We start from the raw sequence: 23,999 nt of genomic DNA, 5'->3' as shown, positions 1-23,999 counted from the left end.
ACAAATTGAGACATTTGTGGAATTGTCACAAATGTGACTAGCAAAGCGAAGAGTTCATAAGAGTTCAATTTTAACATACTGAAATCCTAATAAGCATACAAGAAAAACAGCCCAGCAAATGAGTTAGCATACACAAAGTTCAATTTAATTAATCAATGTTTAAAATAATGGTAGTTACAATCATTTGCAGAATATTTGTTCGTAATGCATTTTGCTTGGTTTTCTAAGGTAATGGACCTTTCTTGATTTTTAATGTTTTCTAAATGTTTAGCGAGCTTGGAAGAATGTATCAAACATGGATACAATTAGAAAAAGCAACAATCTGTTGTGGTTCATGCCCTAATGGTGTTTTATGATTTAAAAAGTAACTCATCAATAAGGAAATCGAAAAAGAAGGAAAATGAAAGGTAAGCAAAAACTAAGAATAAATAAGAAAATGTTGTTCTTCTAAATGATCCTGTTATTCACAACAAAACACATTAAATAATGTGTAGATTGATTATCGGCACCTGTTGCTTAACCAGTGCAAACTATCTCATGACAAAACGGCAACTTCCCTTCCTGCATTCAAAGAATTGTCATTACATCAATAGCTGCATCCTATTTGATAACACAGAAAGATCTTGTGAAACATCTAGATGACATCTTAGAGGGTGTCTTTTGAGATGCCCAGCAGTGAATCTCATCCAGCGTGAGAACGATAGTACTCACAGGAATAGCAGAGAAAGTCAATGGCTGTGATACACTATCACAACTATCACAATGTTTGGGTCTTAGTTGAAATCAGTTTTACTCTTCACACACCTACTGCATGTCCTTGTCACCAAACAAAAGAAAAAGATTCCGAAATATATTGCAGAAGTACATATTTGAAATATGTTGCAATATAAAAGTGCGTGGGAATGTATTTTGAAATTTCAAAGGATCACACTTGGATTTCTATATAGAAAGTAAATGATGTGGGCTTGACGTAACTTGACTTTGATTTGTAATTTAAATGTATTTTAGGATTTTAGGACTCTTGAATGTCTCAGCTTCTTGGGTTATATTATTCAGGGATCACAGATTCAAGCCTAGGTCATGTCGCTAGTCAACTCTGACTATGATTCCCCCGCCGGCACTATACTGTACAATGGATTGTGTGCCGCAGAGGGTAGGGTGTGATCAACTCCAGTGTCCTGGCCAATTTTCACCCTGGCCTTTTGCAAGCATGACCTCGTAATAATCCCCCATCGCTGAACTGCCTTCATCACTCTATTCTCCTTCCTGCTGACAGCTGGTGCCAGAGGCCATATCACCCTGCAGTTCACAACTGGCAACCCCATGAAGCTCAGTAGATGTGAGCCTGGTCAGTACCTGGATAAGAGACCTCCTGGGCAAAACTAAGGTTGCTGCAAGAAGAGGTATTAAAGGGGGCAGTAGGGGGGCACTCACCCTGTGGTCTGTGTGGGTTCTAAAGTCCCAGTGTAGTGACAGGGACACTGCAAAATGGCATCGTCGTTCAGATGAGACATAAAACCGAGGTCCTGGCTCTCTGTGGTCATTTAAAATCCCAGGGTGTTTCTTGAAAAGAGTAGGTGTGTTACCCTGGTGTCCTGGCCAAATGTCCCTCTGGCCTTTACTAATCATGGCCTGTTAATAATCCCCATCTATGAACTGGCTTCATCACTCTGCTCTCCTCCCCACTGATAGCTGATGTGTATTGAGCAGACTGGCGTACTATGGCATCATCCGTCGCATCATCCAGGAGTAGCTGCACATTGGTGGTGGTGGAGGGGAGTCCCCATTACCTGTAAAGCGCTTTGAATGGAGTGTCCAGAAATGCACTACAGTGTAAGGGATTATCTATTGTATTAACAGTTGACCAGAACTATCTCAACTCTTACTGAAAGTAGCGCCACCTGCGGCTGCCTACATGCTTGTATGCAATCGATTAAGGGACGCGCCTCTCCTCCATTGGCGTTGAATTCTGTGACGTTTTAAGACAAGCAATGTGGTATGAGCAGTCTACTTATGCTTCCTCTTTCTCCCCTGTGTGACGTCATGAGCCACGAGTTCCTTAGTCATGAGCCAAGAAGTGAGAAACACACATCAGGCTATTCCAAAACAAGGAAGGCATAACAAAAATAATTGGCAATTCTAGATTTTTTACAAAAATATAATTTAACGACATCTTTCCCCATACGTAAGTTAATATATTGGCAGAACACTAATGCACTGACAGCTAGATTTACAGTGTTTCTTAATGTTTTATTTCATATGTCAGAAAAAGCAACTTATAAAAACCAGAAAAGAGTAATAATTAGTTCTAAGTGTAAATGTACAAATACAAATGTAATGCAATGACACCCTTATTAGTAAAATAGGGCATGAGACCCTTATTTTCTGTGAGTGTTTTTCTTTTTCTATACCAAGCCCGCATAACCTTGATCCAGAGCTTCACAACTGTCACCAACAGTTTTAACACAGCACTGCCTTCAACCTTGTTTTTATTTAGTTTTCTGTGCCATGTACCTGTAGATGAACCGGTTTGTAAGGTCATACTGTCATGTGTCATCTGTCAAATAATGTTAAAACAAATTCAGAGGACTGTGGAATGCATTCATCAGTTTATCTTTCCGACATCCTACTGACCCGCTACAGCTCATGCAAAAGCAACATCAGGAAATAAAGACTGCATCCCACAACCTAATGCATTTACACAGCAGTGCAAACGTTGCACCATGGGAGCTACCTCAGAGAAGTCTCCATTCTTCACATGCACTTTGGCCATGCTCTCCAGCCAGGTTTTCCTGAGCTCAGGGGTGCTGGCATAGGACTTGGCCAGGCTATACTGCAGGTCGACCAGCATCTCTGGGTCCTTCTCATGCTCCTTCATCTGAGCTGTGGCCATCAGCACAGTGCGGATTTTCTTTGTCAGGTCCTTCACTTCGGAAGGGAACACAGTCATCTGTGGAGACACAGCCACAGGAAAGTACTGTAATACTGCAACTGAGCAAAGGATTGTGAACAAAAGGCCTGTCTGTAGACGTATTGTAAGAGACCGGGGGAAGGGGGATCATTCTTCTATAGATGGAGTCCTGTGTGTGCATGTCCAAGGATAACATTCTAAACATGTTCAGATTCTGACATCTGATATTTTTCCTTGGGTGTGTTACAAAACCCCCAGACTGATGAATCAGGCATCACCAGATTGATTCTCTGAAACAATGTAGTGGTATAGTGCTCATGAGGATTGGATACATGTTAAGTGTTTTGACTCTTAGCAGCTGCTCAGCATCTGCTGTGCATGGCTTACGTTTGACCAGAAGGAAAGAACAAAAGAGTGTAAAAAAAACGCATGATGGAACCCATCCAGCCTCATATTAACCACTTGTCTACTACCCCCCAAGAAATCACAAGTAGCCAGCAATCTCTACTTGCTCGCTTTTTAAAAATACTTGTGTAATTGTAGGTTTTTAAATACATTCATCCATTTTCTAGTCACTTCTTCCAATTCACAGTTGGTGGCGAGCCAAAAAATATCACGGTAAGTAATGGGGTGCAAGGCGGGGTACACCCCAGACGGGATGCCAGCCCATTGTAGGGCAGACACACACTCACACCATGGCCAATTTCCCCAGAAGCCAATTGACCTATTGAACCAGTATGTCTTCTGACTGTGGGAGTAAACCAGAGCACCTGGAGGAAACTTACATGAAAACAGTGAGAACATGCAGCATATGAGGTTTGAACCCAGGGTCCCAGGGCTACGAGGCCACAACGCTAACAACTGCATTACTGTGCTGTCTGGTTTTTATGAACATAATGTGATGTAATTAAAAATTCATTCCGGTTTAGGGATTCTTAACCTGCCCTACATGAAAGGGTAAATCAAGAAAAATGAATTTGTGAACAATTTAACAAGAGTGCCCGACAGGTAGTGAAGATACTGTATTTATGCCACATCCTACATAAAGTTTTGGATGCCCTGGTGTTAGTTTGTCCACATGTACAGAAGCACATGGACCTTGCTGTCATCATTGAAGATCCAGGCTTAGCGTTTCCACCTATGGCTGAAACAAATGAAAATCTAGCAGTTTGGGAACTGGGCTTTAAGGTGCATTGGAGACCTCAATGAGTGATGGAATGCACTGCCAGGTTGCTGCATGACACAGATATAAGAGTGACACTAATTCCAACACCATGTCCATGGGTCACAAAAGTGATGATGATGACAATGCCCTGGGACAGTAATTCACTGTAAAATGTGAAACGCTATGTTCTCCCTGCGCTCACGTGGGTTTCCTCCGGGTGATTTAGTTTCCTGCCCCTGTCCACAGACATACTGATCGGTTAATTGGCTTCTGGGAAAACTGTCCCTTGTGTGTGTGTTTGCATGTTGGCGTCTGTTTGCCTAAGGGCTTGATTTTTAAACCTAGCTTGTGCTACTTATAACTGTACCCTAGGGCAACACATTCAACTACTACGTCCCTGCTGTGTGTTTATTGCTGTCATCCATCTAGCCAGCCATTTTCTAAATGTTTTTTCCCCAATAAGGGATCTCTGGGGTGCCGTACCCTATCTTGGCTACCAACAGATGCATGGTAGGATACACCCTAGATGGGACGCCAGTCCATACACTGACACCAGGCCCAGTTATCGCAGAATCCCAATTAACCTACCGGGATGTTTATGGACTGTGGGAGGAAACTGAAGCACCCGGAGGAAACCCACACGAATACAAGGAGAGCATTCATCCACACAGATAGGACCCCAGGTTCAGAATTGAAGCTAGGGCCTCAACATATTACATTAAAAAACTGTGAAAAAGAAGTCTGTACCTTCATGGCCTTGTCACTGTTGGCAAAGTTGTTGATGATGGAGAGGGACTCCTGAAAGTGAGATCCCCCTGTGAGAGCCACATCTGCAATGAGTTGGCTGACAGCAATGATGATCTGGAAATGCAAAGACACAAGATACCAAAATAAACATGCAACCCCAAAGTGCCACATACAGATGTCAGCAAGTGATGGTGACTGGTCTAGCATCAGACCTATTGTGCTTTTTGTTGGCAGCATTTATTAGAAAATACAACACTCTGGTAGAAAACAAAAAAAGCATTAACTCCCTCTTTCTTTCCCTGCATTCCTTATTGTACCTTTCTCAAGCCTGGGAGTACTGTTATACTACAACATATTATTGTTTAACTACAACAACACAATGTAAGCAAGTGCTGTAAGTCCCACTGAAAAACTCAGTTTAACAGAACAGACTCCAAAGCCATGGTATAAGAGTTAGGAGAGTTGCTGGAAAACAGCCTATTGGCTGTGCTGATCTAGTACAGTATCTGTCATTCTCGTTGAATGTTTATGCCTGACCTTCCTGTATACACAAAAGTGATAAATACATTAAATGAAACACGACTGTGAAGCGAACCCGTGTTACATATCAGGGTAGATTAACGGACATTCCCAAATTCAAGCAAACACAGAAGCAAAGGAATTCATAAATAAACAATATAACTGCAACCCAGACAGATAATGGGCCTTTTTCACCAAGCAGCATTTCAACTTCTTAATACTAATAGTTATCTCCAAATGTATGTGTTGCTTCAGCTGTATAAGTAATGGGCTTGCCATTGCTCTATTCATATCTCACATCTTTAAATGGTGCTGCATCTAAAGCACTAGTGCAATTAAGTTTGAAGACAGACAATGGGCAATGATGCACAGACTACAGTTAGACCACGGCTGCCAAGGTGTCATACACACCACAGCCATGGTAAGGATATCAGACAGATCGCAGCTGTGGTGAGGACTGCACAGATGCCAGCCATGAAATCGTAAGAACATCAGAAAGGTTACAAGCGATCAGAGGCCATTTGGCCCATCTAGCCTGTTCGGTAGTTAGCAGCTAATTAATCCAAGGATCCAGCCATTTCTGGAATTTCTTGACATGGTAGTTTGTTCTACACCCACAACCCTTTGAGCTGAGAAGACACAGCTCTGCACTGGATACAATGTAACTCCTTTGAAATTGAACACATAGGACTTTCTGTTAATTGTTTTTAATCCAATTGTGACTGCTCAAACTGAACTCGTGTGCATAAAAGACATTCAATATCAGCAATGTCATTGCCCACAAAATGTAAAAAACATAACTATGAACACGGAATGAAAGTCTAATTCATATGTACTCTCATTTTGCATTTCACATACTCGTTTTGCATTTGATATTCATAGATTTTTGCTACCGGCATGCAAAACCCCCCACTTGTCTACTTGTCTATCATTTTGAATTTCATCTTCTGCATATTTTTTAAACTGGATTTAATTTCTTATCCAAAGGTTGCCAGTTCCCAGTCTCTGTACTGGGACAATGAATAGGAAATTCCAGAAGAGTGTCTCCAATTAGGAGGACAATGGTCCTAGTACAGTTCCCTGTGGTACCCCACTTTGACATCAGCACAGTTTGAGCATTCACCCATTATCTGTGCACACTGATTTCTATTTACATCCCTTTAATACCTAATCTGTGTAAATGGAAATAAATCTTTTATGAGAAACTTTACCATAAGCCTTCTGAGAACAAAGAGTACTTAAAGATGACGACTGGGGAACTGTATGAATGTGCGTAGGCTGTTAAGGAACAAGTAAAGATCAATTTCACGCTGACAAGTAAATGCAAGAAACAAGATTTCAGCTGCTTAGCCTTCCTTAGCTATGAAGAAGAGAGAGGAAGGTAGCAGGGATATAGAGCACAGGAAAACAATTGACAAAGTAGGTAAAAATGAGCACAAAGCTGAGAAAGGATAACTGGTGGAGAGATGTGAAGAGTTGGAATCTGTAAAAGAAAGGTTCTGAAAAGAAATTAAGTCTATCATTGAGAGAAATAGGAAGTTTAAGGATAATCTTGGCATCAGATGTTTTTTCTGGAGAAGAAATCCAAAAATCCCTGTAAAATGACAGACAAATCAGTGATATTTGAATTGCCTACAGAGGTGATTATTTTTAGTTTCACCTCTCATGAACATAATTTCATTGTTTTTTGTTGGAAGGGAAACCTGTGGAAACCCTGTGCTTACCTGCAAGTGTGTCCGAAGGAAGGTTTTCCTTTTGGTGTACTCAAAGTTGTTCCTCATGAGGAAATACAGCAAAGAGGAAGCCTCACTCCGAGTGGAGCTGAGCTTCGATGTACAGCACTTGAGCACCTCATAGCAGAAGGCCGCACACAGGTTCACCCTTCCCTTGAACACTGCAGAGGGAAACTGAGGGCGACACAGAGAGCACTCAAGCCATTTCACTCACTTCACCCCACATTCTACTTTCGTCCCCACAAAGATAAGAAATCAATACAGTAGAGAATAAACAAGATTTAAAATGGAGAAATCACATTCAAACAGGCTGAGGGAGAAAACAACATTATTTCTTCTTTTTGCTGTAATTCTTGATTATTATCTGCTCTGCACTAAACAGATAAATGACTCCTCCTTTAAAATACACAAAGAGAAATTGATGTCTATGTGTGATAGCTGCGCAGTGTAGGAGGGTGTCTGTTGCTTGGCATATCAGATTACGGCACTAGTGTATTTAACATTTTGGTTTCCCAGAATGTTACTTTGACTTGAAGGTATTAAAATGCAACTTTTGCAAACTTGCATGCAGGTGTTGCTAAATGTTACCTAATGTATAAGTTTGAACAGACTACTCTTTCCAAAAGTTAATTGAAAAAAGAGGGAGACAAATTTATTTGCCATCACATGCTGGAAGTGAACATCTTTATTATTGTCAAAAGCAAATATTTAAAGAAGAGACAGATGTTCAGAATTGGAAAAAAATCACCCATTCCGGGATTCGCATGGCCACCAATATTATCTCCAGACTGCTGAATATTTTCTTTCCCAAACTTTACAATACTTAGTTGAGAGACTAACTTAATATGTGAAACACATACACTCTCCCTGACTGTACAGCATTTCTGCCAAAGGAGGGGCAATTAATCTGCCACCACACTCAGACAACTGTTTCTTATCTGGAACTGTATTACAAAAGAGGAATAATAATTTACAGATGATTTATGAGTCACCTTCTTTACTTAGAGAAATAAAACAAGATGTATTTGATAAATATAATAAATATGAACGTATGATTCTTCTTGGCTGTCAAGTTTGTCAGAGACCTACAAAGACCATTGTCTTTAGTCTGTAACTGAACAGGGCTAAAATGATCATTTTTGCTTGGGTTTTTGCATAAACTGTTGCTGTTCCAGACATGCACTAAAATTCCCCCCAGGACAAAATGACAACGACAAGATAAAGGGTGTCTAGAACAGTTGGTGGAAATAAGACAAGCTTATTTGGCATACTGTATGAGTAAAATGCAGAAATATCTATACAGCATTCAACCGGTTCAGACTTGTTTTTGAAAATTCATTTGTAAATTTAGTTGTAATTGTGAATTGTTAATCTTGTTAATGTACAGTATATGAATGTAACATAATACTGAATGTTATAATTAATAACTATTTGTTATATAGTGGTTTTCTGGACACTGCACTCAAAGCGCTTTACAGGTAATGGGGACCTCTACCACCACCAATGCACAGCACCCACCTGGACAGTGCGACGGCAGCCACAGTGTGACAGTACACTCCTCACACACCAGCAATCAGTGGGTTGGCCAGGAGAGCAGAGTGATGAATCCAATTCATAGATGGGGATTATTAGGAGACCATGATTGGTAAATAAAGGGGAAATTTGGCCAGGACACAGGGGTAACAAACCCTACACTTTTCGAGAAACACCCTGGGATGTTTAATGACCACAGGGAGTCAGGACCTCTGTCTCCCATCTGGGTACTGGCCAGGCTCACACCTGCTTAAAGTGGGTTGCCACTTGTGAGCTGAAGGGTGATATAGCTGCTGGGTGTTAAATATAGTTTGTGAATGTCATAAAATGTTATAAATGTTTGCTCTTTCTTTGTAAATAATGTTATTCCCTGTAAAATATAAAACGTTTATTGAATGTAATTTTTGTGCAGCATGTCTTTGCTCAACAAATTTGGTGAATAAAGGTCATTTAAAAAAAAATCAGCCCAGTGCCTTCTTTTCTTACCTTGTTGATAAAGGCTCTGAGAGAAGCAAAGACGTGTTTGAGGGCAGCCTCAGACTGACCCGTCTTGAGAAAAGCCAAGTAGATATCAAATACTTTCTTCATTAGTGGGTTGTGGCCATCGCTGTCTAGGAGCTGGGTCTGACAAAGAGCAAAAATGCAATCAAGACTTCGCAATGGCTGACAGTACTCTTCACGAGGTACAGTATGCAATCGAGGATAAAAATAACAAAATAAATATTAAGGATTTTGCACAACATTTGACTACTAAATATTCCGGTGTGGCAATGCTGTGATAGACTCATATTGTTCATTCTCAGGGCTCTGCCCGGCAGAAAAACAAAATTGGGGAAGAAAAACGTGAGTCATGGAGGACTTAGCTATAGCAATACAGAACATCAAGCAGCTCACAACGCATAACAATCCTTTTTGAGAAGTCCTGGGGGAACAGGGGAACAAAAGCGTGCTTAGTAGAGTCAAGAATGCTCATGGGAAACTCTGACTTACAGTAAGTATTGCCAAGTGCAGAGGTCTCCCACTGCAAAAGAATCAACGTCATCTCAGTTCCAACACACTGATGTCGCTGTCTGTAATGGGCTCAGTGTCACCAAGCTCTTTAACATCCGCATTCACCCAGTTTGTGTTTCTTGTTTTTTTTTACGATACGTTACCAACTGTTTCTTTACATGGTACTCTGTATCTAGACTGCTAACTTACCCCAGTCCTTGGCAGTATGTCACAATACGTTAGTATACAGTATGTCTCTTCACTGATTGCAAGATCTTGTCAATGACTTTTAAGGCTGCAGATAATCTGGCTCCATCATACATCTCTGAACTCCATGTTCACACTCCTTCCCGTAGGCTTTGTTCAGTTGGGGCTCATCCTCTGCTCACTGTATCCCGGACTAAATCTGTACTTTCAGAGTCCGTGCCTTTTCTATTGCTGCTCCTTTGTTATGGAATGCCCTTCCTCAGACTCTACCCGAGACAAATTCTTTCACTCTCTTCAAATTCAAACTCAAAACTCACCTTTTTAATAGGGCTGGGAAAAAACAATTCTTACATGCATCATGATTCTCTCTTGTATGATTCTGCATCGATGCACAAAACTCCCTAATCGATCTTTTATTTTTTTTAATATGCGTTTTATTTTTTTTAATAATAACGGAAAGTAAAGGACAAACAGAGCAAATAATAATGGTTTAGTTTTTTGGGCTTAAGACTAAACAAATTGCGTGGTGAAACGTAAAGACGTATAGATGCGCCATGCTTACATTTCAACTAAGCTAAGCTACCCGGTTTGTGAAGATGGACAAACTCTGGCCTGCACCCTCCGCTTGGAAAGCCACCCTATGGGCACATTTTGGATTTTATTAAGTAAAAGGTAAAAATGAACTGGATAAGAGCGCTGCAGTGTGCAAGCTGTGTCATACCAAGATAAAACATTTCGGGAATACAACGAACATGTGAAATCACATTTCACATTTCCATCCGGAGTTGGAGGAAAAACAGCTTGTTCCTGTTGCTGCCGAACAGAGAACCCTAGAGCAAGTGTCAAAGCTTCCACAGAGTTCGGAAAGGGCGAAGCGAATCACCAGGTCTAGAGTAAGTTTTATCGCAAAAGATTTGCGCCCCTACGCTCTTGTTGAAAACAACGGGTTTCGCTTGATGTTGCAAACACTGGAGCTGAGGTACAACATACCGTCTCGGCATCACTTTAGTGAAACAGCAATAGCAGCACTCTACAATGACACTAAAACTCAAGTTTTGGAATCATTGAAGAAAGCAAATACGGTGGCAATAACCTGTGATGCGTGGATGTCCGTTGCAACAGAATCATATATCACTATTACTGCACACTACATCCCCGATGAATGGCAGCTTGTGTCTCGCGTACTCCAGTTACACAGAAAATAAAATCGAGATGCATCGAGAATTGATTTATAATCGCATTGTGGCACCCTGAATCGAAATCAAACCACATTGTGAGGTGCCTAGAGATTCCCACCCCTACTTTTTACCAGGGCCTATGTCTGATTACCCTACATTCTATGTGTGTGCACCCATACAGTATGTTCTTGTTTATTATTTTTTGTTACTTTTGATTGCGATTTTCTGTCTATTTTTATGGAAGGGGGCTTTATAGATACAAGTTATTAATATTTCTTTTTACAATGATGACAGCAGGCACACACGATCCTCCAACTTGCCTACACATCATCTTGGTATCTTGGTGTGATTAGCTCCAAAGTGCCTGAAGCTGTACATCACACACTATAAGCCCGTAGGGCCCTAGAAAATCACAGGCCTATTCCTATTCACTCTCAGCCTATTTCCAAACCTACCCTGTGCTCTGCTGTGTGCCTCCACCTGAGGATTCCTGGTCAGTCAGCTGACAGCATGGACAGGCTCAGAATTACAACACCTGGGCCATAGTCTCACCAGCACCATGTCTGATACCTTTGACAGGAGTGTCTTTATGTTTGATTCCATGATTAGAACCATTATTCTCATAACGGTCGTTTTTTGCTTAATCTTTGTTTATTTAACTGTTCACCTTTGGTATTAATCATACTGTATTTTGCTTTTATTTTTCTTAGGAGGTTATATTGTAACATTAGTTGTGATATATCACTTATTGTACTATGTAAATAGTTGCTGTAGATATATGTGTAGAGTTGTCTTCTATTCTACATACAGTATTCATTTTATCTATGATGTACTGTAGCAGTATTATGAATCTACATTACCATGTTTTCTTAAAGAAGCTCACTCATTGAAAAAATAGTCCTCATTATGACAGATGGACCTACCTGATTGACTTCAGATACTTTTTGATTTTGGATATTTGTGAAGAGGAAATAATATGACACTATGTGCAAGTGCAAAAAGCAGTGCTTAAACTTCAATTTTTGTGTATTTTTTGCCAGTGCATACTTAAAACTCAACCTATCAAAAGACCGCAAGGCCACTTGAGATCTTTAAAACAAAAGCTTTAAATTTCTGAAGCTCTAGAAGAATGACTTGCAGAAAAACAAAAACATTGCATCATATCCAACAAACAGTATTCTGCATATACAGAATAAAGAAGAGCAATAAGAAACTAGATTGATCTTAAGCTTCTGTGTGACTACTACAGATGTTTTAACTTTAAGTTTACTATTTTGTGAAATGTATCGAGGCAAGTCAATTATACAATATGTGGGTTAATATTATCAATATGACAAATATGGATTAGACAGCTAAAAAATTGGGTAAAAAATTAGACAGCATTTTTTACCCATTAACACAAATAGCTGAACCATATTGAGGGTCTTTATTGCAGGTACATAAATGTCACTGGACCTATTAGATTAGCACAACATTCTGTTTAATGGTGTACCCTTAACTTTGCTGCACAAGGTGTCCTGTTGGTGGCAGAAATCACTTAGCAATGCTCAAGCCTTAACGTTTCAGCAGTGTGATCAGGTTTCATCCTGACACCCACCCTCTGCTACTGAACACTGCTTCCTGTTAATGTAAATGTACTGGAAAACCAATATTTCTTCTATAAAATAAACAATTGAAATAGCAACCCTACCACAGCTGGAAGTAACCAAGAGACTGAGCCAGCTGAAATGTGATAACCCGCAGGTTCTAAGCTATTAGCAAGATTTTGTACAATGTGAAGTATTTTATATGCATTTGGAAATCCAAGCTCAAATGCAGTATTCAGTTATCTTATGCTTCTATGTACAGAATTCTGTATGTCTCAGAGTTTAGTGTCCATTAAAAGTGATTATTATTATCAGTAACTGGGTGTGGGGTATTTTGTTTCTAATTCTTTTTGAGGAGTTGATTTCATTAACGAAGAAATTATTTGCCAAAAAAATAATAAGACACTTGGACTTGAGGATGAGGACTCCCCTTCACCACAACCAATGTCCACCACCTACGTGGATGATGGGACGGCAGCCATAGTTTGCATAGTATGTTCACCACACACCAGCTAACAGTGGGGAGGATGGAGGAGAATAGAGTGATGAAGCCAATTCATAGATGGGGATTATTAGGAGGCCATAACTTGTAAAGGCCAGGGGGAAATTTGGCCAGGACACCAGGACAACCCTTCTCTTTTAGAGAAATTCCATGGAATTTTTAATGAGCACTGAGAGTCAAAACCTCGATTTTACATCTCACCTAAAGTACGGCGTCTTTTTACAGTATGGTGTCCCCATCACTATACTGATGCATAATGACCCACACAGACCACAGGAAGAGCACCCCCTACTGGCCCCACTAACACCTCTTCCAGCAGCAACGTAAGCTTTCCCAGGAGGCCTTCCATCCAGGTAATGGCCAGGCCAGGATGTCAGTTGCAGAGTGATATGCAGTAGCTGATGTTACGGAATATTAATGAGGACCCTATGCAGAATAATCAGGACAAACTCCAGAGGCATAGTCGATTAAACAGTCCGAGGTTCGAAAGCCGAAGGGATACGAAAGTACAAAATCAGAAGTGGAACCGTAAGCTGTGAGGAAGTCGAGAGTCTAAGCCAGAACAATAGTCAAAGTATCAAAACAAAACCAGGAGACGTAGCCGGAAAACAAATCAGGGTCAGGAAGCCAAAAACCAAGATGTAACTAATCGCAGGAAGACTGGGGTAGCTCTAGCCAGGAAAACCTAATACTGAGCACAGGTGAGAGTGTGAAGCAGCATTAAATAGGCTGGGGTAAAAGGCTAATTGGAAACCGTGCTGGAATGCGAGGTGGAATGGCGAGTCCTCCGGAAGCGTGGTGTAACAGGTAATGGAGACTGATGCAGGGTGGGATCTTCCATCCAGGTCTAGCTGACTAAAGATTTGTCAGCTAGTCACAAACCAACCACTCCTGGGACACATCAGACATGCAGGTTTGCAGTGTGTGGAAGAGCCCCCTTTTATTGGGTAGTGTGGCCAGTGGGTTTCCACATAAGCTGTAATCTCCAATGGGAACATCCCACTGCTGCCACCAGATGAGGAAGAACACCCTTTTATTGGGTTGCATGGTCAAGGGGTTTCCACATGAACCGTATCCTTATCTTTCCATTACCCGTAACCGTCTCTTCCCAGATAGCAGTGGCAATAACCTCTCTCTTGATCAATTCCTGTTGGCCAGGTGTGCTCATTAACCATTTTCTTACTTAACCGGCGACCCGACCCAGAAAATGACGAGGCTGCTATCAATGTTAACCCGCTATGCTCACTGCTTCATAACCTTGAGGGTTTGTGGAAAGGCTGTAGAAAAGACAGCCTTTACTGCCTCAGGAACCGCTTATAAAGGGAGCTGAAGTCACCAGGTGCAGCCAATTCCATGATTTTCCTGGGAGAATCCAAAGAATTTGGCTCTCTGGAATAAAAATGACTCTGCCCCTTGATGACTCACCCGGGCTTCCAACCGCAGCTTTGCTACACAGTGATGAAAGTGAGAGTCAGGGTTCTCCTCCAACTCAATATCCAGTGTAAAACAATGCATTTCATGCAGCATGTCAGACTGATTCAAACATTTAATTCCCGGCCTTAAAGGAATACAGTACCATGCCCAGGCTGACTAAAGGAATACATCCTTAATGTTGCACAGAGGAGACTGTGAGGGGACATGACACAACTGTTTGATAAGTTAAGATAAAGGATGATATAAGGACTTGAGGAGAAACAGGGATTCTGGAACATAAACCTAAAACCAACAAAACCTCTATATAAAAAAAGTCATGGGGTTATGGAACAAATACCCAACAATGTTGTCACCAATTTCTCAGGATCATTCAGAAACCATGGACAGAGATCCCTGGGAAAAAAAAGCTGCTAACAATAAAATGAGCAAGAGGAGCAACATAGCCTTCTCTTTTGCAACACTTTTTGAGTTCTTATGAAAGTGAGCAGTCGAAGCAGACCACACACACAGTGTACCTATTCTCTTTGTGAGCAGTAGGGGCAGCAGCAGAAAACCTACTTGAAGAACCAGAAGGAGAACCAAATCGGATGAGCATAAAATAAAAAAGAAACTGGCAATACTGTTATTTATCTATAAAAGAGAGCAACAATTCCTTTCCCATTTCAGCCTCCCAGGAACTGGGTTACTTGCCAACGTCTTTCATAATCTATACTAGCATGTGTTAGCAATGGTAGGATTGCTCTGAGAAATGGTTAGATAAAAGAGTGTTACCAGTACAACTGACCTTAAAGCTCTGAGTGAACAGGGAGATGACATCCAACACTGTGAGGCACACCTCTGTGGCAATGTTGCCTTCCAGCAAAGACTGATGGCTGGGATCTGCGTCAGATGTTCCAACACCTTAGAGAAGGCAGATAGTTACAGTATAACCCCTGCAAACCTCCCTTCAGAGATGCCACTGCAGCCACAGCATGGGGGGGTGGAATGAGACAACAATGAACCGGAATGCCAGCATATCAAATGGAACCACTTACATTATCTACTCTGTTTTTTTAAACATTTATGAACGACAAAGCACGAGACATAACCGAGGAACAAAGCAATGCAGAATATTGTGAATACTGTGTAAGAATCCTGGCATGTACCGAGTGATCTTAATTCTGTTTATAAATTCTCTTCCGTTGCTACATAACTATTCCATTACAAAAAGCTTCTGAATTGGCCATTTAAAACCAAATGAGAGTAAATGTGTTTTTTTTAAAAAAGCATTAGTTAATGGCACAGAGCACTTGGAAATCCACTCATTTTGAAGAAATGTTCACTGTTCCAGAAAATTATATTAATGAATGAGCACTTGCTGTGGAGCTACAATGCCAATAAAATAACTTTTGTTTTTAAAATATATACAGTAGCTAAATTTTTTATGGATCCCACAGAGAGTGTAAGAACTATGTGATATACACAGCTATGTGTATCCACAGGCATGTTCTGTGCAGAATCCATGTTAATGCTGTCCTCTGAGAATTTACCGTCAGTGCTCTTTTAAATGAGATCCACACAACCGTTTAGTTTTGTGGCAAGCAGCAGTAACTCAGCATGCACAGCACATCCAGCGGAGGGAGCTAATGTGATCTTGTCAAAAAACACAAGTGTTACCAGAGTGCCTATGGAGATGCTGTGGAACATACCAGGGTTCAAAGTGAAGGAGATGTCCATTGTGCTGAGCTGCTGCAACCTGGTCTGCATCAGCCCCGGTCTGCTACGCATGGCAGGCATGGTCTGGGACTTCCTTTCTGGGGCAAAGTGCTTAGAAACCCAGGCCTCCTGGCTCCTGGAAGAGTATACAGAGGGGAGGAGCCACTGTCAGAGCCTTGTAATTGACTCCTCTGGGTGAACTGCAATTTATATGAACTACCAGTATGCCTGGCCTTTTTTATCGTTTCAGTCAATGGCCCCGGAATGTGATTAAATATTCCAAAACTCATGCCTGATTTAGCAAAGTTTACTTAACATTACTGAAACACAGGATGTTGTCTGTCAGAAGTAAAATGTATTGGGACGGCACAGCAAGTTCTGACAAAGATAGCAGCCCTGGTCTGAACCACATTCCCCAAGGAGCTGTGGGGAATGAGCTGCTGCCCTCAGTCACCTGAGCACTTGCTGGTAGACAACTGGTCAGGTGACAATATAAAAAAACAAGAAACCAACAGTCGGTTTTAATCTGCTGTCTGGAAGCAGAGAGCAGATCCACTGGATACAAATTCACCAGAGGGAAGAAGAATGTGTAGGAAGTGACCGACCTAGAGACTGGGGGATCGTGGAAACAAGAATTCTGGAGAGGTCTCAGAAAAACTTCATACTGTTTGGAAAGGTTTTTTAGGACAGTCTCAGAGAATTGTTTTGAAACCAGGAAGCAGCTTATCTGCCTGGTTTTGGCTAAAAAGGGATTAAAGAAATACAGTAAGTCAGTAGCTCAAAGAGTTGCTACGTTTTATTTTGGCTGTGGTCGTAGTTTTTTTCTTCCCCGCACTGTAAACAAACGGCACTGGTTTGTATCTTATGGCAGCACTTGTGCGTTCGTATATGGGCCCTTTTACTTAACAGATCATGTTACGGCGCCTCCCAACCCGCAGTGTGATGATGTACAAAATACAAAAGATCAAGTCCGTGTTTTGCATGTTAAGTTCTTTACCTGAAGAATTGATTTACATACAGTATAATACTAGGACAAATATTAAGGAATGAGAATTCACAAGCTATTCATTATAAAAAGAACTGGGAGCTCTCTTTATAGTGTCTAACTGCCAGGCAAATTTAGCAGTAACACAGATTTGCAAGTTTTTTCAGAATTCATGAAACAGCATGTATTTATAAGAAATTTCACATGCTGCTTGTTAATCCTTTGAACAGAAATTACTCATGATGTGCCTCATGTTCTAGTTTTCATCAGAAACTATTATCAGTTTTGACAGCTATACAAGATAAGATCCCTCATTTGTGTGTCAAAAGAATTTCGAGAAGAGCCCATATAGCACCCACGTTTCCAAGTGAACACATACTGTACAGTAAGGACAGAAACAAGTGAAATTCCTTCCTTTCCTTTGTGGTATAAAATAATGATTACTACATACTAAATTCCACAGACATGCATGTCTGTCACCAGATAAATTATTAGGCCTTGGGAAAAAGGATCCCTAGATGTACTGTAATCAAATTGTGTAATAATAAAACAATTAAATTTGCCTCTTTTACAAGCAGGCTGACAAACTGCCAAATTTTGCAATGTAGAGATGACCTACACAATTTTCAAAAAATGAGAAATTAACATTTTTTGTTGTTGTATAGCTTTAGTGATAGTGATCAGTATTTAATGTTTTCCTTTTAGCTATACAGTACATCAACAGTGGTCTATAGCTGAAAGCTAGCTGCCATTGCAGTAGTTTGTTTAAGCAACTTTTGTATTGCAATCAAGATAAAGGCAGAGCCTGTGCAATAGTATTCCAGGAAAGTTAAGAAGGTCTCAGAAACAGGAAGTGTAAACATGACTTCTATAGAGTGGTTTGTAACTAAATGCTTTTTTAATCAATCAAGATAATACACAGTGGGAAACCGCATACAAAGTCTGGGATTTCATCCAGGTCGTTAATTGCTGGAGAAAATTGGTGACTCACACAACTAAATGTACTGTATTGTAAAAACAGCATGTACTTTAACCAAAAGAGAAAACTGCATGAAATGACACTAATAATTCATGAACTGACAATAAAACAGAAAACCTTTTTTATAAAGTTTAACAGTAAACAGGAAGGGGTGTCAGTTACAGTTCTTTCATTCAGGTGTTCCCTAATTCCTTGAGTCTAAATGCAGCTGACTTCTTTGGATCACATTTTTTCTGCAGGGGAGTATACAAACAATAAAGTTCACTGAGTAATTCAAATTTGGATGGAGTACTGAAAGTAATGTGTACTTCCACATGCTGAATTTCACATGAGTATTCTCCTCTGATATAAAGGTGGACTGAAATATCAAACCAAAACAGTGTGCAATATCTACCCAGCATGTGCTCTTTGCTATAGAAATATTATGGAACACTGTGTTCCATAGGAGTTATCCATCCTTTAAAAAGTACTGTGAATGACCCAATCTCTTACGATTCCAGAGGATTGTCAACCAGTGAACAAATTTCCTCCCTCTTTGTCTTGCGCATTGCTATCAACACAAAGGCTGATGTAAATATTCTCACATCAGATCACTGAAGGAAACAGCAGACCTGGCTAATGTGTCAGTTCAGACAGCCTCAATTGAAACAATACTGTGACGCATAATTGCCTCTAGGGATGAACTGCTATCCTCTAATATTCCCCAATGGGAAGTTAGGAAAGTGTATGAGTCTGAGCACAATTTCTTTGATGTACAGTATGATGTCCTAAGAAACAGAAGTGCTCAAGCTACCTGACCACACTGTTTAAAAAACCTGGCACTTTAAGTTAAACTGGTACTGTATGGACCCACTTTAAAAAACACCCTTTTAATTTTACCTGCTAATGTTCCTTCTTCCAATGTATCGGAACTGCACGAGGCATATTCTAAAAGAGATTGGAAAAAAACAGCAATTAATCATTTTGAAACCGGTGTTCTTAAGAAATACTGTTAAGATACCACCGATTACTTGAAGCTTTTGACTTGGTAAACTCACAATACAAATGTAATGAAATGTATAATAAAAAACTATATTTACAGTACTTCATTTCTGGCTAACTTCACTATGTTATTCATCTTACTGTATACTGAAGACAGGGTTTTAGGGGGAAACATATTCCAGAAGAATTCACGGAGAAACAAAATTATAAATAATATACCATTTTAAGTCATACATTTAGTTTTTATCCCTGTTGTAGACAATAGCATAACATAATAAAGTCATGATATTTGCAAGAATACATTTGCCTCAAAATTGTTTTCATTTAAAATTGTAGACATCTTTGGTTTTGTCAGCAGACTTAATTTGCATTTCTTTTATCTGCAACTATTCAGTACTAGTACTAATCAGTAAGCTGCTGAGTAATGAAATGAGAAATGAGCTGGTTGTCCTCAACTTACAGTACATTTACATTCATTTGAATGATACATTTATCCAAAATATCTTACATTTGCACCCATTGGATATTTTATGCAAACAATTCAGTTGAAGTACTTTGCTCAAGAGTACAACAGGCTCTAAGGTACTGTAGGATTTCAACCCACAACCTTCCAAGTCCTCTAAACATCAAGACAATCCAGTTCTTCAGTAAGTAGGGCTTTAAGCAAGTCTTTACAGTTAACTGGATGTTTCTCCCTGCTCTTAATATTCTGGTGCTTTAAAGAGATCTGGAAAATCTACAGTTATACCTGCTCTCTAGGACCAGGATTGCAGACCTCTGTCTTAGGCTGACCATCAGTCAGCTTTGAAGGATCTATAATGAGCTGCCTAATTTCCCATAGAATATCTGAAGAGATCAGAATTGTGAACACATACAAGAAACCTGAAATTACCCATAGCATGCCTTCCTGTTTACCACATGTTTCTCTAATGAAAGTTCTATCATCTTAAATCCTCATCCTTTAAAAAGGAAGATGGAATCCATCCTGTATAGCTTTTATTATTAAAGTGTTGAAGCATCTGGTAAGCACTTAGTAAAAAAAAACAAAACCATGCACAGTGTGAAGCAATTGTATTGGCAAAGATCCGGGTGCATTTCCAGTTAGTTATTTATGGTAGTACTCCTGATTTTTTAAGAAATTTAGAACTGCCAATATTTTTTTTTCGCCACAGCCAACCAACTTGGCTAATAGCAAGCCTGCCACAGAAAACAGCACTTTTGAGTCACTTTTTTCACACTGTGACCACAAAATGCTAACAGCAGTGTGAGCAGTGGAGGATAATGCTGCAAGCTCACAGGTGCCCAGCAGGGGTCAGTGTTGTGTGGCAAGTTAAAGAGACCTTGTTGCACGTCACCCCATCCAAGCCACTTAAATTTATGATTAAGTGTACTTAATACAATTATCGGAAAATATCATGTTGTAATGGTTGTTGAAAAATTGGAACAATGTTGGCTTGATTGACAATTTGTTTGAATTTCTGGTAATAAAACACAGTATAAAAATTTGAAGCACATATTTTACATACTGTATACTTTACACTGTATACCATGCTGTAAACACCTCAATTTCAGAGCAAAATTCACAAACAGTACATTTAACAAAACAAAGATGAAAAGAAAGATTGTGCTACCTGCAGAGGACAATATTTTTTTAAAAATTACTGTTATAGACTAATTAAAGCCACATTAATTGTCAATATCACTTCAGGCAAAAGAAGTGGGATAACGTTGGATGAATGATTGTAGCAGTTGTGTTTTGTAATGTCCTTTTTAGAATGACATGAGCTTTTAAATGTAATTATCAACCCCTAAACAAATTAGATAAGCATGGTAAAATCAGCAATATTGATTAAACACCCAGCTGTGCATTAGGCATACCAGAAAATGTGTGATTTGTGGATGAAAGAAAAATTACATTAAAATCTTTGCAAACTGAAGAGCTGACATTTTAAAGTGTGATTTCTATCATTTAAATTATCAAATGGTTTTTTAAAAGAACACCTCAGGAATATTTTTTTAACCAAAGTCAACAGCCTGCAGTTACTGTATTTCCACATATATACTTTACATTTTTATATTAATAAAACAAAAATAATTTGTTACAGAAAAGGAATGGACTTTTCAAATATACGGCTGATGTTGTACCGTATTACACAAAGGGATTAAGCAGGTGAAGCTGTTTAAAAGATGATTTGTCAGCCTGATTGAGGGAAAAAAAAGTCACCAACATAAAAACTTTTGTAACCAGTTTGCTTGCATTTTGGTTTAGTCAAAAACACAAATTTGTGCCACTTTAATTAGATTACAGGTGTCTAAAAACAAATGTCTGCTTTGGTATTTAAATGTATTTTCACTGTGGTTCTGCCAGTATAGTACCTGTATTACTGACAGAATGAGAATCTAAACAGGTAAAGCATTAATAAAATCATATACATGTTTACTGGATAGGGAAGCGGGATAGCGCATACTGCCCAGATGCGTATGTCAATATTGAAGCGAGTCTGCTGTATGGAATGTAACGCATACAGCCTCCATTGCTTGTGAGAGCCGGCTTACCAGCGCGGTGATGTCACCACCCTTCCCTGTTAAATTAGTGATTGCAGCCGCCGGGCTGATGGGAGATTTCCTTTTGGCTCAAGTGGCTGGGTCCCTGTTGAGTGACATCGGAGGCCCGGGTTCGAGACCCTGATGGAGTGAGACCAAACTGATGTGGCAGCTGCGAAGGTGCCCATGTGAACCCCGTAGTGTTACAGTAATATGCTGGGAGCGTAGACTGCCCAAACACGTATGAGGAAATTAGAGGATTGACTTTATCTGTGCAGGCAGTTTCCGAATAAAACGGCCTGTTTTATTGGTCGACCTGGAGAAGTTAGACCTTAGCTAGCATAAGTTGCAGCGAAACAACACTTGAAACAACAAACCCCGGAAGAGGTTGGTGTCAGTAGCAATCCTGGAAGGGATAGGCAAATATTACAGGCAGCCTGTTGTGAGAGCAAGAGAGAATGGCTGTCTGCAGGGGAAGTCTGTAACATTTCGGAAATGCACTACAGTAGCAGCCTTGGTGATTTCTGTGTCTGCTTGTACATAAACAAGAAGGCGGTTGGAGTGTGACTGTCCAAACGTTATTTAACATGTTTCAGGGCACACTCAAGACCTGTGGGCAACTGGGTGGAAGCTGGATTTACATTTTCAAATTGGTCCACTTCTGCAAGTGGATGTGTGTTCATGTGAAGTGGCTGAAATCCCCCAAACAAACGCCTGCCGGCTACTGTCACAGTATGTATAACGTACGTGGATGGAAAATGGCTGATTTATAAAACATCATTACACTACCAAAGTATTTTCTTTCAATAATATGGGAAATATGAAGTTTTTTATTTAATTCCTTATTGTGATAGATCAAGTTTGAACTATCTTAATCTAGTCCTTCACTAACAGAAGGGAACACCCCAGTATTAGAGGAAGGCTGCACTGAGAGGGATGATTTCTGAGAATGGCAGCAGGACATTATGTAGGTGTCTCAGAGCAAACCATCGTCTTGCAATGGCTACTGTTCTTATTTCCTATAACCTGTAATAGGACAGTGTTCAGACTGTGTTACACAATGTAATACACTTTAAACAGTGATCTTCCATCCAGTTACCGTAAATCAATTTAAAAACTTTCTCATTTTTTTTAATTTTCCCACTGCCTGTATCTGGGATCTGACCCTGTGATATCAGAGTTTGGAACGCTAGACCCAGGGAAGCTCAGCTACTTCACAGAATCCCAACCTTTTACTTTGTAGACATTGTCCTTGATTTTTCAGAATCGATGCACTACAAACTCACTGTCAGGGGGAGCGCTAACCATGGGGCCTAGGACTCCCAGAGGTTTGACATCTCTTCACTAGGGGTGTCTTCCTCTTTTGTCTGCTCAAATGTTAGCTGTTGTTCTTTTTTTTAAAGGCCATATAATTTTTTGGCAAACTGTTGCCAAGGAGACTACAGCAAATAAAGAATTTACTGATTAAGTGATACTACATTCTGAACTGCAGTTTGGTATAATATATTGTTAAATTGTAGCTCCACATCAGATTTCCCCTTTAAGATTCTAAATTGAATTTGCTAAATATTCTTAATTAAACAAATTTGCATAAAATGGGGTTTCCCACAAAGAGAAAGTGAGGGAACACGATAACACAAGGCTTCATAGCCAGAACCAACAAAGCTGTTACGATCCCTGCCTCTCGGCAACGAAAGAGGCAGAAGAAGGCGTAGCTTTAGTTCATCAGTCCACCTATCACGGTACGCGTTCACCACCACACCTCCGTCTCATCTGGTATTTAAGCATTAGTCTTTCCCTACCTCCTCGCTCAGTATTGGTTTTCCTTTCGAGCTTCTTTGTTGCGCTACGCCTTCAACTTCCTCGTACTGTTCTGGTTCTGACTTCGGTTTTTCCCCTTTTACTACGTCTATTGGATTACGGCTCGGCTTCGGTTGCTTTCTCTAGCTTGGTTCACTGGCTTCTCTTGGACTCTCGGCTCTCCCCTTCGTCTACGGTTTCGGATTACGGTTTGGCTTTGGCTACTCCCTCTCGGTTTGGATCACTGGCTTCTCTTGACTCTCGGCTCTTTCCTTCGGCTATGGTATTTGGATCACGACTCGTCTCTGTCAGCTCCCGCAAGTGGGTTCACTACTTGGTTTCGGTTTCACTGACCGAATCCGTAACAAAAGCATTAGAACACTCACTCTAGAAGGCTCAGGAAGTTCATCAGATCTTGCACAGACACTTTGTTCCAGTAAGCCAACAGAGTATCTACAGTAATGAAAAAGAAGGCAATAAAGAAAAGTTAACAACTGTTGTTTAATGGTC

The 23,999-nt window shown here is 40.2% G+C and overlaps 1 protein-coding gene across 5 annotated transcripts in view; it reads right to left on the bottom strand.

Moving 5' to 3' along the window:
* The window catches only part of dock11 (dedicator of cytokinesis 11), a 141,834-nt gene that overhangs the window by 41,594 nt on the left and 76,241 nt on the right, over positions 1-23,999 (bottom strand). For 3 of the 5 annotated variants that reach the window (XM_069193447.1, XM_069193448.1, XM_069193449.1), the window contains 9 exons: positions 23,876-23,942; positions 19,044-19,091; positions 16,194-16,336; positions 15,290-15,405; positions 9,095-9,232; positions 7,067-7,249; positions 4,824-4,937; positions 2,735-2,950; positions 1,435-1,563 (listed from right to left, as the gene is read on the bottom strand). In XM_069193447.1, coding sequence (XP_069049548.1) covers positions 1,435-1,563; positions 2,735-2,950; positions 4,824-4,937; positions 7,067-7,249; positions 9,095-9,232; positions 15,290-15,405; positions 16,194-16,336; positions 19,044-19,091; positions 23,876-23,942 — 1,154 coding nt within the window. The remainder of the gene's footprint in view (positions 1-1,434; positions 1,564-2,734; positions 2,951-4,823; positions 4,938-7,066; positions 7,250-9,094; positions 9,233-15,289; positions 15,406-16,193; positions 16,337-19,043; positions 19,092-23,875; positions 23,943-23,999) is intronic. The other 2 variants (XM_069193450.1, XM_069193451.1) reach the window with 1 other exon arrangement.

The sequence above is a fragment of the Lepisosteus oculatus genome, chromosome 8, assembly GCF_040954835.1.
Source record: "Lepisosteus oculatus isolate fLepOcu1 chromosome 8, fLepOcu1.hap2, whole genome shotgun sequence".
NCBI lineage: Eukaryota > Metazoa > Chordata > Actinopteri > Semionotiformes > Lepisosteidae > Lepisosteus > Lepisosteus oculatus.
The sequence above is the reverse complement of the archived record's forward strand: the minus strand, read 5'-3'. Positions and strand labels throughout refer to the sequence as shown.